The sequence below is a fragment of the Salvelinus namaycush genome, chromosome 41, assembly GCF_016432855.1.
Source record: "Salvelinus namaycush isolate Seneca chromosome 41, SaNama_1.0, whole genome shotgun sequence".
NCBI classification, from domain to species: Eukaryota; Metazoa; Chordata; class Actinopteri; order Salmoniformes; family Salmonidae; genus Salvelinus; species Salvelinus namaycush.
In genome coordinates this window covers 20,438,216-20,455,232 of record NC_052347.1, presented here as the reverse complement: position 1 = coordinate 20,455,232, position 17,017 = coordinate 20,438,216, and the positions used below count along the sequence as shown (strand labels likewise).

Below are 17,017 nucleotides of genomic sequence, written 5' to 3'. Positions count from 1 at the left end.
CGTGATTTGGCTTTTAAAAACATTTTTCCCTTGGGGGGCGGAGCAGGACCTGTTCTACAAGTCCAGGTCAACCATAGGATGTGATCTCATGTCCCTCATTTACTATGTTGTGTGTCCTTAGCTGTCAGTCCAGTGTCTGTTCCTGGATGTGAGATAGAGCTGGCAGAGAGCTTTTCTCAGGAAAGAGTAGATGCTACAGCACTGCTGAAAGATATTTCCTCCACTGAAAAGGGAATACACCACAGTAGTCTCTAGCTACAGTGCAGGAGCCAGTCATGGCGCTGCGTCCACGGGCTTCCTCCCAGCCTGGGAAACCTTCGTTCTTACAGAGCCCCAAGGTGGTCATGGCTCTGCGGCCCAGGGCCGTGTCCTCTCACTCAAGCTCCATGCTGGAGGATGAGCTAACCTGTTCTGTGTGCTGCGAGATCTTCAGGGACCCTGTGGTGCTCAAGTGCACCCACAGCTTCTGCCGGGCCTGCCTGCAGCAGTTCTGGAACCAGAAGAAGGCGAGGCGCGAGTGTCCTGTGTGTCGCAGGAAGTGTTCCCTGACGGAGCCCACAGTGAGCCTGGCTCTGAAGAACGTGGCCGATACCTTCTTCAGGGAGCAGAGGAGCCAGGGCGAGGCGGGCGGAGGGCCGGACAGAGGGGGCATCCCAGTGAAGTCTGAGGCGAAGTGCCACACACACGGGGAGGTGCTGAAGCTGTTCTGCCAGGACGATGCCGAGGTGCTCTGCTGTGTGTGTCACACGTCTAAGAGGCACCAGGGCCACTGTGTGATCCCACTGGAGGAGGGGGCCCAGGAGCTCAAGGTTAGAATGGCTTGTCTCGTATCATTCACTTTTGGATGGTTGTGTAACCCTCTCTTTTATGGTGTTGCAAATATTGTATTCTGTCAGATAATCTTTTAATTTCACAGTTTTTATTCAGATATACTACTTTATATTGACCATACTACCTTGAAAATGTGTTCTTAATCCAGCTCGTTTTAGCAACAGTATAAAACCTGAAGCAGTACAGTCAGCAATCAAACATAACTATTGTGAAACATGATTGTTATTGATGTGCCAGATTTCACAACAGTGACATTTCGAAAGGGAGCCAGAGCCATTGATACTGTATCTGCTAGTTGGATAAAATATATATTTTTTTAAATACACATTGTAAGGTGATACGTGAATGCTTCCTTACACGGTTACACCGTATGCTAGTGCAATGCACTGGCAGCAATTTTTCAACTAACCCTTACCTGGTGATACTTTTTAATTCTCGATTCAGAATAAACTTTTCTATTGTAAATGTCTGTGTGCAGTTGCAGACGGCACTCCAAAAACCATAGAATATGGTGTCACCAAAAAAATATCACCAAAATATTGTGATTACGGTTAAACAGCAGCTTATGCACGACCTCAGATGAGCTTTAGCTCTGCCGTTGACGTTCGTGTTTACATGGCTAGATTTGCTTGAACTAAGCTTCCAGACGCTCTTATTCACTTTACAGTGGTATCTCTAAAAACGTTCTCCCCCTCCATCTCTCTCTCTCCCCCTCCGCTTTCTCCCTCAGGAAGAAATGAAGAAAGAATTGATCCCTCTGAAGAAGAGCCTCCGTGGCCTCTATGAAGCCAAGCAGGAGTGTGATGACACAACTGTGCATATCAAGGTATCAACAAACAGGGCGTCCGAAACTGTGGGACATCAGCAGATCCCAACACAACACTGACTGATGTTTAGCTCACACACTGTTAGTCTGTCAACAGTTGGAGGAATGCCTTTGAAATAACAAACCCTTGAAAATATGGTCTTATAACTTGTGTACAGTATATCCTCATGTGGACAAAGCAGTCAATATGCTTTGTGCCTTGTATTTGAGCAAGCAGTACAAGTGCCTGGTGTTTGACCAAGCAATTTCGCCTTGAGGGATAATAAAGTTATTTTGAATTGATTGAATTTATCACACAAATCAGAAATCAGACATGTCTAGGTTGTAAGAGACTTTGTTGTCAATGGCTTGCCTACCAAAACAACGTTTTGACAAATGTCTGCCATTGTGTGCCACTGTTCTAGAGTTATATATAAGATTGTATCTCTCCTATGACCCGTTTCTCCTGTTTGTCCAGAGCCAGACCCAGCAGACAGAGAATCATATCAGAGAGGAGTTTGAGCAGCTCAGGCAGTTCCTTCAGAATGAGGAGGAAGCCAGGATAGCTATCCTACAGGAGGAAGATGAGCAGAAGAGACATCTGGTGAGGAAGAAGGCAGAGGGCATCACGGCAGACATCCTCACCCTCTCTCATGCCATCATCGCTATTGATAATGACATAGCCTCCAGTAATGCTCTTTTCCTCCAGGTAAAAAGAATAGAAACTTTTATAAACCAGCAATATTAACAGTACAAACAGTTACAAAACATTTGTCTTGTTCCCTTTTCAGAACTACAGAAACACAAAGAAGAGGTAAGTGTTTTGACTTGAGTACCTAATACCCTTATAATGTAATGTACCAAACTAGAACTAACTGGCTGTTATATTGTTGCAGAGCTGTGATACCTCAGAAGGGTCCAGAGGAGATCTCAGGTGCTATGATCAACGTGGCGAAGCATGTCAGCTCCCTCAAGTACAAGGTCTGGGAGAAGATGGTGGGGCTGGTGGAGTACAGTATGTATAGCAAGACTACAGTAGTTTGTTTATGCTCCAGTCTTTGGCTTGTTGGGTATCTAGCTAGCTATAACTGCATTAACTAATGTTCTAGTGAACTTCTACTAACTCGTATAGATGTACGATAATTCATTTATTACTAGATCCACAACATGTAAATATTTTCTAAAACTGTTTCCATCACTAAAGCCCTTTTCTCCATCTCCCAGCTCCTGTGACTTTGGATCCTAACACGGCCTACTCCTGGCTCTCTCTGAACAAGGACCTGACCAGTGTGACCAACAGTGGTCATGTGCAGGTGCTCCCAGACAACCCAGAGCGTTTTGACCACTTCGTGTTCGTCCTGGGCTCTGAGGGCTTCACCACCGGCTGCCACGCCTGGGAGGTAGAGGTGGGGGACAAGGACGACTGGATGCTGGGTGTGGTCAAGGAGTCCATCAACAGGAAGGGCCGGATCTCAGGCTGCCCTGAGGGCGGCTTGTGGATGATCTCCCACTGCGAGGGTGAGTATATGGCCATGACCCGGCCACGCACCCCTCTCAAACTGACAGGGGAGCTGAAGAGGGTCAGGGTGCAGCTGGACTACGACTCTGGGGAGGTGACCTTCTCCAACCCTGTTAATATGACGTCCATCTACACCTTCAAGGATTTCTTCACTGAGAGGATGTTCCCCTTCTTCTGCCCTGGAGCCAACATCAATGGCAACAACCCCGGCCCGCTGAAGATCTGCCCGGTCAAAGTGGCTGTGTGGAACAGCGCCACCTGGTGATGAGGAGGGGTTCTGACAGCACCATTCAAAGAGAGTGGTAGCTGTACATCCATGGCACATATCCAGCCTCAAGACACATAGGTAATGACGTAGTGAAATGTTTGGCACGGTGTTTGTGGAAAACATTTTGTAAGATCTTTTAGAGATTTTTTTGATTGCCTTTTGACTTTATCGATAGAAGAAATTAGATACTGATTATTACCGAAAGACTCCATTTGACATTGGTTTTTTTGCCATGTTGTCACGCCCTGACCCATAGAGAGCCTTTGTTTTTCTATGGTATAGTAGGTCAAGGCGTGACTGGGGGGTTTTCTAGTTATTATTTTCTATGTGGGGTTCTAGTATAGTTTTTCTATGTTGGTGTTTGGTATGATTCCCAATTAGAGGCAGCTGGCTATCGTTGTCTCTAATTGGGGATCATATTTAAGTAGCAGTTTTTCCACCTGTGTTTTATGGGATATTGTTTATGTGTAGTTGCATGTTAGCACGCCATTGTCGTCACGTTTCGTTTAGTCTTTATTGTTTTGTTGTGTGGTTCACTTACTTTAAATAAAAGATGTGGAAACCATATCGCGCTGCAGTTTGGTCCGATAATTATTCCAACGATCGTGACACATGTTATGGAATGTGTAGTAAAGAGCATGTGTGAGTTGAATGAAGATATTCGATACGACGCAATGAATATAACAATTCCTGTATATAAAAGGCCCCAAATGTTATTTTTTTTCCTTCTCAATTGAATACATTTTGGGGGGATACCACTTGATTGTACTCATGTTAATTTGATGCATATTTATAGAAGGTTTATAGAACGATTATAAAAGATTGTGTTCAGAGTTCTCCAGTGTTCAGTACAATCCAATGAGTTTACCAAGGCATGACTTTGCCTCATAGTCCAGGAAGGCCCCAGTCTGTTTCTCAGTAAGGGAGTCCATCATGCGCAGGAGTCCTTCCACACTCTCTGGAGCATCGATCGCCGCCTGGTGGTCATAGTAAACACATACATGGTCGGCCTTTGTGGCAGTAGTGGTGTTAGACTTTATTGGGCCATGACTAATCAAAGCCTTTCAAATTTTGTCTTGACCCCTCCAGATAATCAAAACAGAACATCAGACCAAAGCCCAGTTTTATGCTTATGCCACGACCCACTATTGGGTTCTGACTCCTGCTCCTGATGGACTATTGGGACAACACTGCTCTAAGGTGCTTAAACATAGTTCATTACATCCTTTCCCACCCCTGAGGTCAATGTGCTTAATAGAAGCACCCTGCCAGTCAGACTCACCCCTTCTCCACCCATGTCAGTACGGACCCAGCCCGGGTGCAGGACCGCAAACAGGATCTCATCCTTCCTAAACTCCTCTGTAGCCCAAAGCGTCAGCATGTTCAGACCAGCCTGAGAGGAGAGGAAAGGAGGAGCAGGAAGAGAGAAGGGAGGGAGGCTGTTAAAGAGGAGAGGATACAGGACAATAGATTGGATGTAGAACCATGACTACAGAATGAATGAAAAGGTTTCAAACTCATCAGACACACGACATGTATTCCATTCCAGCCATTACAAAGAGCCCGTCCGCCGATTTAAATTGACACCAGCCTCCACTGACATGGCTGGGCTAACCCGACAGGGAATATAATGGAATTGGAGAGGATGTGTTATGACAGGCAGGGTAACAGAGGTCTGTTTACTTTGCTGATGCCATAGGGAAGAAAGAATACATCTCCTTGACGGTTGCCATGGAGGCCACCGTGCTGGAAATGCTGACCACAGCTGGCTTACTGCAGGACATTTCTGGTTTCCCACTGGCTGTGGCTGCTGCCTGCAGATCGGGCAGAAACTCCTTATGAGGGCGACAGGGACAGAGAGGGAGACAGAGAAAACAAAAATGATGAATCATTCTTCCATATTCTGCACCTTTTGTTTGCAGACATTAGGAAAAACAAATACATTTTGAATGTCCTCTAAAACGTATTTGTATGTGTGTTTTTCTGGCTCTCTGCCCTCACCTTAGTGACGTCCATGGGGCCCATGATGTTGGTGTTGAATGCAGCCTGCATTGCCTGGGTACCTGTGGTCTGCGTGGTGCCGTGAGTCAGCACCCCCGTGTTGTTTACCAGCAGGTTGAGCCCAGCCTTCCCCACCAGACTGCCCACCTGGCTGACTCCTTAATGCTGCAGGGGTCTGTGGCGTCTGACAGACACAGAGGAGAAAAAGTCTGTCAGTCAACCGTTAGACTAAACCCAGATCTGTTTGTGCTGTCTTGCCACCCCTAACAGTAATTGCCCTGAAAGCACAAACAGATCTGGGGCTAGTCAACCCCAGTATCCAGTCTAACATCCCAGCTGGCCAGCTCAGAGTAACCTGGCACTCTGCCATGTGATTCATACAGTACAGGCAATACAAGTGCATGCTGTGACTGGTGAGATTGACAACAGTGCCATTAATAGGCTCAATAATCCTAGTGCTAGAGCGTGAAGAAACAGAAGAATGGAATAGAGCGAGTACTCACCAAGACGGATGACAGTGATGACATTGGGGTGCTTCTTTGCCAGGTCTTGCAGACCCATAAACACAAAGGACACATTGTTGGTTAGACACAGAAAATACATCTCCAGGAAGGCTTTATTTTCTATCTTTGCTCAGTAGAGTTTTCCTTATTCAGTGGAGTTTGCCTTCAAGCAGAGTCATGTATTTAGAGAGTTGGGGCATTGAGGTTTGTGCATTATGATGCATTTACATGACACTATTTCAACATTCTAAGGCAGCCGTGTGAGCGCCCTATTAACATTATATGGGGAATATTTAATCACCATCACACTGCACACTGCCCTATCCCATCTGGACAAGATGAATACCTACCTAAGAATGCTGTTCATTGACTACAGCTCAGCATTCAACAACATAGTACCCTCCAAACTCATCATTAAGCTTGGGGCCCTGGTCTGAACCCCACCCTGTGCCACTGGGTCCTGGACTTCCTGACGGGCCGCCCCCAGGTGGGGAAGATAGGAAATCTCCACTTCGCTGATCTTCAACACAGGGGCCCCACAAGGGTGCGCGCTCAGCTCCCTCCTGTACTCCCTGTTCACCCATTACTGCGTGGCCAATCACGCCTCCAACTCAATCATCAAGTTTGCAGACCACACAACAGTAGTAGGTCTGATTACCAACATGGAGGAGGTGAGGGCCCTGGCGGAGTGGTGTCAGGAAAATAATCTCTCCCTCAACGTCAACAAAACGAAGAAGCTGATCGTGGACTTCAGGAAACAACAGAGGGAGCACGCCCCTATCCACATCGATGGGACCGCAGTGGAGAAGGTGGAAAGCTTCAAGTTCCTCGCCATACACATCACTGACAATCTGAAATGGTCCACCCACACAGACAGTGTGGTGAAGAAGGCACAACAGAACCTCTTCAACCTCAGGAGGCTGAAGAAATTAATCTTGGCCCCTAAGACCCTCACAAACTTTTAAAGATGCATAATTGTTGGGCTGTTTCACCGCCTGGTACGGCAACTGCACCGCCCGCAACCGCAGGGCTCTTCAGAGGGTGGTGCGGTCTTCCTAACGCATCACTGCCTGCCCTCCAGGACACCTACAGCACTCGATGTCACAGGAAGGTCAAAAAGATCATCAAGGACATCAACCACATGAGCCATGGCATGTTCACCCCGCTATCATCCAGAAGGAGAGGTCAGTACAGGTGCATCAAAGTTGGGACCGAGAGACTGACAACAGCTTCTATCTCAAGGCCATCAGACTGTTAAATAGCCATCACTAGCCGGCTACCACCCGGTTACTCAACCCTGCACCTTAGAGGCTGTTGCCCAATATACATAGACATGGAATCACTGGTCACTTTAATAATGTTTACATAGTGCTTTACTTATCTCATATATACAGTGGTAATTTTCATCATAGGTACACTTCAACTATGACAGACAAAATGAGAAAAAAAAATCTCGAAAATCACAATGTAGGATTTTTAATGAATTTATTTGCAAATTATGGTGGAAAATAAGTATTTGGTCACCTACAAACAAGCAAGATTTCTGTCTCTCACAGACCTGTAACTTCTTCTTTAAGAGGCTCCTCTGTCCTCCACTCGTTACCTGTATTAATGGCACCTGTTTGAACTTGTTATCAGTATAAAAGACACCTGTCCACAACCTCAAACAGTCACACTCCAAACTCCACTATGGCCAAGACCAAAGAGCTGTCAAAGGACACCAGAAACAAAATTGTAGACCTGCACCAGGCTGGGAAGACTGAATCTGCAATAGGTAAGCAGCTTGGTTTGAAGAAATCAACTGTGGGAGCAATTATTAGGAAATGGAAGACATACAAGACCACTGATAATCTCCCTCGATCTGGGGCTCCACGCAAGATCTCACCCCGTGGGGTCAAAATGATCACAAGAAGGGTGAGCAAAAATCCCAGAACCACACGGGGGGACCTAGTGAATGACCTGCAGAGAGCTGGGACCAAAGTAACAAACCCTACCATCAGTAACACACTACGCCGCCAGGGACTCAAATCCTGCAGTGCAAGACGTGTCCCCCTGCTTAGACTAAACCCAGTGTGTGAAAACCTTGTGAAGACTTACAGAAAATGTTTGACCTCTGTCATTGCCAACAAAGGTCCAGGCCCGTCTGAAGTTTGCTAGAGAGCATTTGGATGATCCAGAAGAAGATTGGGAGAATGTAATATGGTTAGATGAAACCAAAATATAACTTTTTGGTAAAAACTCAACTCGTCGTGTTTGGAGGACAAAGAATGCTGAGTTCCATCCAAAGAACACCATACCTACTGTGAAGCATGGGGGTGGAAACATCATGATTTGGGGCTGTTTTTCTGCAAAGGGACCAGGACGACTGATCCGTGTAAAGGAAAGAATGAATGGGGCCATGTATCGTGAGATTTTGAGTGAAAACCTCCTTCCATCAGCAAGGGCATTGAAGATGAAATGTGGCTGGGTCTTTCAGCATGACAATGATCCCAAACACACCGCCCGGGCAACGAAGGAGTGGCTTCGTAAGAAGCATTTCAAGGTCCTGGAGTGGCCTAGCCAGTCTCCAGATCTCAACCCCATAGAAAATCTTTGGAGGGAGTTGAAAGTCCGTGTTGCCCAGCAACAGCCCCAAAACATCACTGCTCTAGAGGAGATCTGCATGGAGGAATGGGCCAAAATACCAGCAACAGTGTGTGAAAACCTTGTGAAGACTTACAGAAAACGTTTGACCTCTGTCATTGCCAACAAAGGGTATATAACAAAGTATTGAGAAACTTTTGTTATTGACCAAATACTTATTTTCCACCATAATTTGCAAATAAATTCATAAAAAATCCTACAATGTGATTTTCTGGATTTTTCTTTCTCATTTTGTCTGTCAGAGTTGAAGTGTACCTATGATGAAAATTACAGGCCTCTCTCATCTTTTTAAGTGGGAGAACTTGCACAATTGGTGGCTGACTAAATACTTTTTTGCCCCACTGTATACTGTATTCAATTCTACTGCATTTTAGTCAATGCCACTACGACATTGCTCGTCCTGATATTTATATATTTCTTAATTCCATTCTTTTACTTTTAGATTTGTGTGTATTGTTGTGAATTGTTAGATACTACTGCACTGTTGGAGCTAGGAACACAAGCATTTTGCTACACCCGCAATAACATCTGCTAAATATACTGTATGTATGTGACCAATAACATTTGATTTGATTTAAATAAGGCTATGTCACTGAATGTCTAGAATTAAAACAAAATACAACATTCTAAAAGTTGACCCAACTCTCTAAATACATGGCTCTGCCCTCAAGGACATAGCTGCCCTAAGAACAACATGGAATAAGGAACACTCCTATCTCCTCTCTCTGCTCCAGCAGCAGCAGCTCTGCTCTCACCTCAGCTCTGAGCCCGTCTAGGTCTCGGCAGCAGGCTAATAACTGTCAGACCGGCTGGGGAAACTCCACCATCTGTTCAACCATCTCCAAACCCAGGCCTCGGTTGGCCCCCGTGATCAGGACGCTGCATGCTTTAGCTGCCATTTCTTCTCCTTTCAGTCTCTGCCTCGACCTGGAGTGTGTGACTGTTCTCTCCTTCTCACCCCATTTATAACATCAATTATTTTCATTGAGTGTTTATTCTGTAGCCTCACCACACCCAGTCCACATTAGATTGTGTATATGAGGTAGTATGCTGAGTCGTGTGTGTGTGTGTGTGTGTGTGTGTGTGTGTGTGTGTGTGTGTGTGTGTGTGTGTGTGTGTGTGTGTGTGTGTGTGTGTGTGTGTGTGTGTGTGTGTGTGTGTGTGTGTGTGTGTGTGTGTGTGTGTGTGTGTGTGTGTGTGCGTGCCATGGGCAGAAGGGGTTGTGTATGGGAAATTAAGGACGTTAATACCATACCTGATGGTTGCAAATGAAAAAGAACCCACTGGGCACTCACTGGTTGAATCAACATGCTTTCCACGTCATTTCAATGAAATTACGTTGAACCAACGTGAAATAGACGTTGAATTGAGTCTGTGCCCAGTGGGAAGTTACATAATGTAAATTGTGATGAGAGCTAAGCCAACAGTAGCCATGGGGACGCAGCCTGGACTGCAGCTAAAAGCTGTGTGTCCATTGAACAATGGAAGGTGAATGAGGTAATGTAAAGAAGAAGAAGAAGAAGGTGGATCAGATTCAGGGAGCTGATGAGAGGACGCTTCCCACGCCATGGACAAACCATCTCCTGAGTGGCGCAGCAGTCTAAGGCACTGCATCTCAGTGCTAGAGGCGTTACTACAGACCCTGATTTGATCCCGGGCTGTATCACAACCGGCCGTGATCGGGAGTTCCTAAGGGCAGCGCACAATTGTCCAGCGTCGTCCCGGGTAAGGGGAGGGTTTGGCCGGGGTAGGCTGTCATTGTAAATAAGAATGTGTTCTTAACTGACTTGCCTAGTTAAATAAAGGTTCAATAAAAAGAAGTGGAAAGCACTTGGGCCAGCACTGTGGTTCTTAGAGGGAGGTAAACGACTCATGATGACGCTGCTCATGGGAGGTGATATGGCTGATTTCCCTCTCAGTGACACCCTTAATCATCCTACTACTGCCACACTCACAATGACAGGGATTTATTGTGTCAGAGGGTAGTGTGTGTTTCCTTGCAGGAGTAATCTAATCTATTGAGTCATTAATAACGACTGTATATTTGTTTGTGAGTGTGTGAGTAGGTTAGAGTATAATAATAGAGGCAGTGGGTTTCTGTGAGAGTAGGACTGAATGTGAACCAGTGTGATAAATGGAAAGTGAAGGAACCCTAATACATAAAATGGTGGTCATAATGGTGGTCTATTTAAGCAATAAGGCATGAGGAGGTGTGGTATATGGCCAATATACCACGGCTAAGGGCTGTTCTTACGCACGACGCAAAGCGGAGTGCCTGGACACAGCCCTTAGCCATGGCATATTGGCCATATACCACAAACCTGATGAACTGGAAATCAAACTGAGCCATTGAAAGAGTAGATGTATAGCAACTTTAATATATACATATTTCCATATCTGTTGAAACAGCACTGAATGAGGGCACTGTAGTGCAGGGATGCTGAGCAGCATTCTCACCACACGGTGGCGCCACCATCTCTGCTAAACCTCTGCTGGGTTTTAGACAAAGATTCACACGGCTTTCAAGTCCTTGGTTTCCACATGCATGACTCTCCAACATGCATGACAATAATAGAATAGCGAGCTGGTTGAGGAGATGTGGGGAAGGGTAAACACTAACTAAATAACTAACTAACAGAGACAGAAAGGCTGGCCTTGGCCACTTAGAACTATCCATAAAGTTACATGAATCAGTAAACGAATATTAGCTTTGTTCAAGAGATACTCATCGACTGGGTCACTCCTTCAAGGCTTTTCCCTTTCTTTCTGAAGACAGTAAATGGTGTTATAGATTATCCAGCATTAGTGTATGCCTGCTAGCTCTCTAATTGTGGAAATTGACAGGTAATCACTGCTCTTTGGCTTCCTCTGCTGCTGGTGAGCTTAAAGATGAAAGTGGGAACTGACTGAGAGTTAAAGTAACAGTACGATCAGATAAAAAGGTACAAAAAATATTTATGAAACGCCAGATCAGCATACTGTTGGCCCGGCTGCAATCACCTCGACACACACAACCACATAGAGACAGAAAAATAACAGTCATTTGGAAATGTGTTCCTTTGGCTGTCCAGATATAAATGGCAGTGTCTGGCTCATAACACACATACAGTACATGCACATACATAAATACAAATACAAGTTCATTGAATGCACTTCTGTGTCCCCAGCTCTCCACTTCAAAAATGAAACGGTGCTTAAATTAAACCAATCAGCTTGTAGAAAAGGTCCATGCATTTGAGAGTTTCTGAATAGAAAACTAAGTGACAGCTGTGACTGTCTGTTCAGAGTAGATGTGGAACATGTGTCCTTCCCTATAGTATATCTCCCCCCTCTCTCTCTCTTTCTCTGTTTCTCTCTCTCTCTTTCTCTCCCTCACTCTCTCTCTGTCTCTCTCGCGCACTCTCTCTGTCTCTCTTTCTCTCTCTCGTTTCTCTCTCCACTCCCACTATGCTGCTGAGTTCTGTTGTCTACGCTCACAAATGGGTGCTGTTCTGTGTGTCGAACCTGTGGCCCTCGGAGCGGCTGTTGCTGACCTTCCTACTGCCCCCCTGGTTAGGCAACAGAGACAGAGGGTCTGGTCTGATCAAGTACCTGGACATGGGACACACACACCAAGACACACTTAGATGAATAATACATTTAACAAATGCTCCTACATTCTTATAACAAGTTATAAACCATTATAAACCATTATACCTGCTGGCTTTTTTATGAAGGGTTACCCACTTAACTTTAGTGATTTCTTCCTGAGTGAATGTGCAAGACTTAATTTAAGTTGGACCAGTATATTGATGTGTGATTTGACTGAGCCATCAGGATATTGTGTACTCACACCACATCGTGCAGCTCCAGCCTGGTGTCAGGAGAGGGGTTGATGAGGATGTAAGACAACCTGTTGCCCTGGTCCGTCATCCCATCTGACACAGGAAGTACACACCACAAGACAGGAAATAAACATGACATGTCACAGGAACTCAAATGATACCAATTAAGTTGTTCCTTAGTAATGTTGACAAAAAAATTGTGGAGGAAAACACAAAGCTATGAACAAACGGTTCTATTCCATTAGGCAGGCACAGTGCAGTGCTACATGACCACACATCCACCCCTCAGAACATATCCAACAGCACTCACTGAATCCGGTGGCTGAGAGGCCCAGGTGTTTCATGCGCGTGCGGACCAGAGCGTTGAGCTCCTGTCTCTCAGAGCGTCTGAACAGGGTCAGTCTCTGCTGGCTGATCCTCTCCGCAGCACTTCCTGTGGCCCCCTTCGACCCGCTGGGCCCCCGACCCCCCTTCCTGCTCAGCCTTCTGGCCCACTGCATGCTCTTCCGCCGGAGGAGGGGGTGGTCCGAGGAGTGGGAGGAAGAGGAGGGGGGCTCGGAAGAGGTGGAGTTGCGGTGGGGACCCCTCCGGGACAGCAGGGGTTCTCTGGGCTCTCTGGTGTCCTCATAGTCCTCCACTGTGATGGACACCTGAGACTGAGAAAGAGAGACACACACACACACAGCTCAGACCAATATCAAGCAGCAGTTATTGAGTGAGTCGAGTTTTTATTCTGGGTGTTGATGTTTTATCACTAAAACATCATGATGATGTACAGCTTGGTGTCATTGACTCCTGTAAATGATGATCTTTCTTTCCAGACAGGTACCTCAGAGACTGGTAACTTTTGGGCTTCAGTGCGGTAGATGCCGATGGGGATGTCACCGGTGGAGGAGCACAGTTTCTGGTAGAGTCGACCATAGGTGCGGATCCACAGGTCCTCCTCAGTGATCTTCATCTATGAGACCCCAAACACCCCACCTTCATCATCCTCAGTTCCAGGCAGCTACATTAATACCCCTTCAACCTCAGTACCAGGCAGCTACTCTAATGGTCCTTCAACCTCAGTACCAGGCAGCCACACTAACGTCCCTTCAACCTCAGTACCAGGCAGCTACTCTAATGGTCCTTCAACCTCAGTACCAGGCAGCTACACTAATGTTCCTTCAACCTCAGTACCAGGCAGCTACACTAATGTTCCTTCAACCTCAGTACCAGGCAGCTACACTAACATCCCTTCAACCTCAGTACCAGGCAGCTACACTAATGGTCCTTCAACCTCAGTACCAGGCAGCTACACTAATGTTCCTTCAACCTCAGTACCAGGCAGCTACACTAATGTTCCTTCAACCTCAGTACCAGGCAGCTACACTAATGTCCCTTCAACCTCAGTACCAGGCAGCCACTCTAATGGTCCTTCAACCTCAGTATCAGGCAGCTACACTAACGTCCCTTCAACCTCAATACCAGGCAGCTACACTAATGTCCCTTCAACCTCAGTACCAGGCAGCCACTCTAATGGTCCTTCAACCTCAGTACCAGGCAGCTACACTAATGTTCCTTCAACCTCAGTACCAGGCAGCTACACTAATGTTCCTTCAACCTCAGTACCAGGCAGCTACACTAACGTCCCTTCAACCTCAGTACCAGGCAGCTACATTAATACCCCTTCAACCTCAGTACCAGGCAGCTACACTAATGTTCCTTCAACCTCAGTACCAGGCAGCTACACTAATGTCCCTTCAACCTCAGTACCAGGCAGCTACACTAACGTCCCTTCAACCTCAGTACCAGGCAGCTACTCTAATGGTCCTTCAACCTCAGTACCAGGCAGCTACACTAACGTCCCTTCAACCTCAGTACCAGGCAGCCACACTAACGTCCCTTCAACCTCAGTACCAGGCAGCTACACTAACGTCCCTTCAACCTCAGTACCAGGCAGCTACACTAACGTACCTTCAACCTCAGTACCAGGCAGCTACACTAACGTCCCTTCAACCTCAGTACCAGGCAGCTACACTAACGTCCCTTCAACCTCAGTACCAGGCAGCCACACTAACGTCCCTTCAACCTCAGTACCAGGCAGCTACACTAACGTCCCTTCAACCTCAGTACCAGGCAGCCACACTAACGTCCCTTCAACCTCAGTACCAAGCAGCTACACTAACGTCCCTTCAACCTCAGTACCAGGCAGCCACACTAACGTCCCTTCAACCTCAGTACCAGGCAGCTACACTAACGTCCCTTCAACCTCAGTACCAGGCAGCCACACTAACGTCCCTTCAACCTCAGTACCAGGCAGCTACTCTAATGGTCCTTCAACCTCAGTACCAGGCAGCTACACTAATGTTCCTTCAACCTCAGTACCAGGCAGCTACACTAATGTTCCTTCAACCTCAGTACCAGGCAGCTACACTAACATCCCTTCAACCTCAGTACCAGGCAGCTACACTAATGGTCCTTCAACCTCAGTACCAGGCAGCTACACTAATGTTCCTTCAACCTCAGTACCAGGCAGCTACACTAATGTTCCTTCAACCTCAGTACCAGGCAGCTACACTAATGTCCCTTCAACCTCAGTACCAGGCAGCCACTCTAATGGTCCTTCAACCTCAGTACCAGGCAGCTACACTAACGTCCCTTCAACCTCAGTACCAGGCAGCTACACTAATGTCCCTTCAACCTCAGTACCAGGCAGCCACTCTAATGGTCCTTCAACCTCAGTACCAGGCAGCTACACTAATGTTCCTTCAACCTCAGTACCAGGCAGCTACACTAATGTTCCTTCAACCTCAGTACCAGGCAGCTACAATAACGTCCCTTCAACCTCAGTACCAGGCAGCTACATTAATACCCCTTCAACCTCAGTACCAGGCAGCTACACTAATGTTCCTTCAACCTCAGTACCAGGCAGCTACACTAATGGTCCTTCAACCTCAGTACCAGGCAGCTACACTAATGTTCCTTCAACCTCAGTACCAGGCAGCTACACTAATGTTCCTTCAACCTCAGTACCAGGCAGCTACACTAATGTCCCTTCAACCTCAATACCAGGCAGCCACTCTAATGGTCCTTCAACCTCAGTACCAGGCAGCTACACTAACGTCCCTTCAACCTCAGTACCAGGCAGCTACACTAATGTCCCTTCAACCTCAGTACCAGGCAGCCACTCTAATGGTCCTTCAACCTCAGTACCAGGCAGCTACACTAATGTTCCTTCAACCTCAGTACCAGGCAGCTACACTAATGTTCCTTCAACCTCAGTACCAGGCAGCTACACTAACGTCCCTTCAACCTCAGTACCAGGCAGCTACATTAATACCCCTTCAACCTCAGTACCAGGCAGCTACACTAATGTTCCTTCAACCTCAGTACCAGGCAGCTACACTAATGTCCCTTCAACCTCAGTACCAGGCAGCTACACTAACGTCCCTTCAACCTCAGTACCAGGCAGCTACTCTAATGGTCCTTCAACCTCAGTACCAGGCAGCTACACTAACGTCCCTTCAACCTCAGTACCAGGCAGCCACACTAACGTCCCTTCAACCTCAGTACCAGGCAGCTACACTAACGTCCCTTCAACCTCAGTACCAGGCAGCTACACTAACGTACCTTCAACCTCAGTACCAGGCAGCTACACTAACGTCCCTTCAACCTCAGTACCAGGCAGCTACACTAACGTCCCTTCAACCTCAGTACCAGGCAGCCACACTAACGTCCCTTCAACCTCAGTACCAGGCAGCTACACTAACGTCCCTTCAACCTCAGTACCAGGCAGCCACACTAACGTCCCTTCAACCTCAGTACCAGGCAGCTACACTAACGTCCCTTCAACCTCAGTACCAGGCAGCCACACTAACGTCCCTTCAACCTCAGTACCAGGCAGCTACACTAACGTCCCTTCAACCTCAGTACCAGGCAGCCACACTAACGTCCCTTCAACCTCAGTACCAGGCAGCTACACTAATGTCCCTTCAACCTCAGTACCAGGCAGCTACACTAACGTCCCTTCAACCTCAGTACCAGGCAGCTACTCTAATGGTCCTTCAACCTCAGTACCAGGCAGCCACACTAACGTCCCTTCAACCTCAGTACCAGGCAGCTACACTAACGTCCCTTCAACCTCAGTACCAGGCAGCCACACTAACGTCCCTTCAACCTCAGTACCAGGCAGCTACTCTAATGGTCCTTCAACCTCAGTACCAGGCAGCTACACTAATGTTCCTTCAACCTCAGTACCAGGCAGCTACACTAATGTTCCTTCAACCTCAGTACCAGGCAGCTACACTAACATCCCTTCAACCTCAGTACCAGGCAGCTACACTAATGGTCCTTCAACCTCAGTACCAGGCAGCTACACTAATGTTCCTTCAACCTCAGTACCAGGCAGCTACACTAATGTTCCTTCAACCTCAGTACCAGGCAGCTACACTAATGTCCCTTCAACCTCAGTACCAGGCAGCCACTCTAATGGTCCTTCAACCTCAGTACCAGGCAGCTACACTAACGTCCCTTCAACCTCAGTACCAGGCAGCTACACTAATGTCCCTTCAACCTCAGTACCAGGCAGCCACTCTAATGGTCCTTCAACCTCAGTACCAGGCAGCTACACTAATGTTCCTT

At 47.0% G+C, this 17,017-nt stretch overlaps 2 protein-coding genes and 1 pseudogene across 2 annotated transcripts in view; 1 reads left to right on the top strand and 2 right to left on the bottom strand.

Moving 5' to 3' along the window:
* Positions 1–275: 275 nt before the first annotated feature.
* Positions 276–3,420, top strand: LOC120034083 (tripartite motif-containing protein 35-like). The gene is made up of 6 exons (XM_038980509.1): positions 276–809; positions 1,562–1,657; positions 2,115–2,345; positions 2,428–2,450; positions 2,533–2,651; positions 2,861–3,420. Exons 1-6 carry the CDS (start codon positions 276–278, stop codon positions 3,418–3,420), a joined length of 1,563 nt encoding a protein of 520 aa, XP_038836437.1.
* An 848-nt stretch (positions 3,421–4,268) lies between these two features.
* Positions 4,269–9,469, bottom strand: LOC120034285 (annotated as a pseudogene).
* Positions 9,470–12,043: 2,574 nt separating this feature from the next.
* LOC120034284 (potassium channel subfamily T member 2-like) overlaps positions 12,044–17,017 on the bottom strand; it is a 63,520-nt gene continuing 58,546 nt past the window's right edge. Inside the window, exons 23-26 of the mRNA XM_038980788.1 lie at positions 13,224–13,352; positions 12,705–13,050; positions 12,403–12,487; positions 12,044–12,161 (exon numbers count right to left, since the gene is read on the bottom strand). Coding sequence (XP_038836716.1) covers positions 12,044–12,161; positions 12,403–12,487; positions 12,705–13,050; positions 13,224–13,352 — 678 coding nt within the window. The remainder of the gene's footprint in view (positions 12,162–12,402; positions 12,488–12,704; positions 13,051–13,223; positions 13,353–17,017) is intronic.

Coding starts and splice junctions, on each gene's coding strand:
- LOC120034083 (XM_038980509.1), top strand. CDS start 276: ATGGCGCTGCGTCCACGGGCTTCCTCCCAGCCTGGGAAACCTTCGTTC. Junction 2,346..2,427: donor GTAATGCTCTTTTCCTCCAG/GTAAAAAGAATA, acceptor TTCCCTTTTCAG/AACTACAGAAACACAAAGAA. Junction 2,652..2,860: donor GGTGGGGCTGGTGGAGTACA/GTATGTATAGCA, acceptor TCCATCTCCCAG/CTCCTGTGACTTTGGATCCT.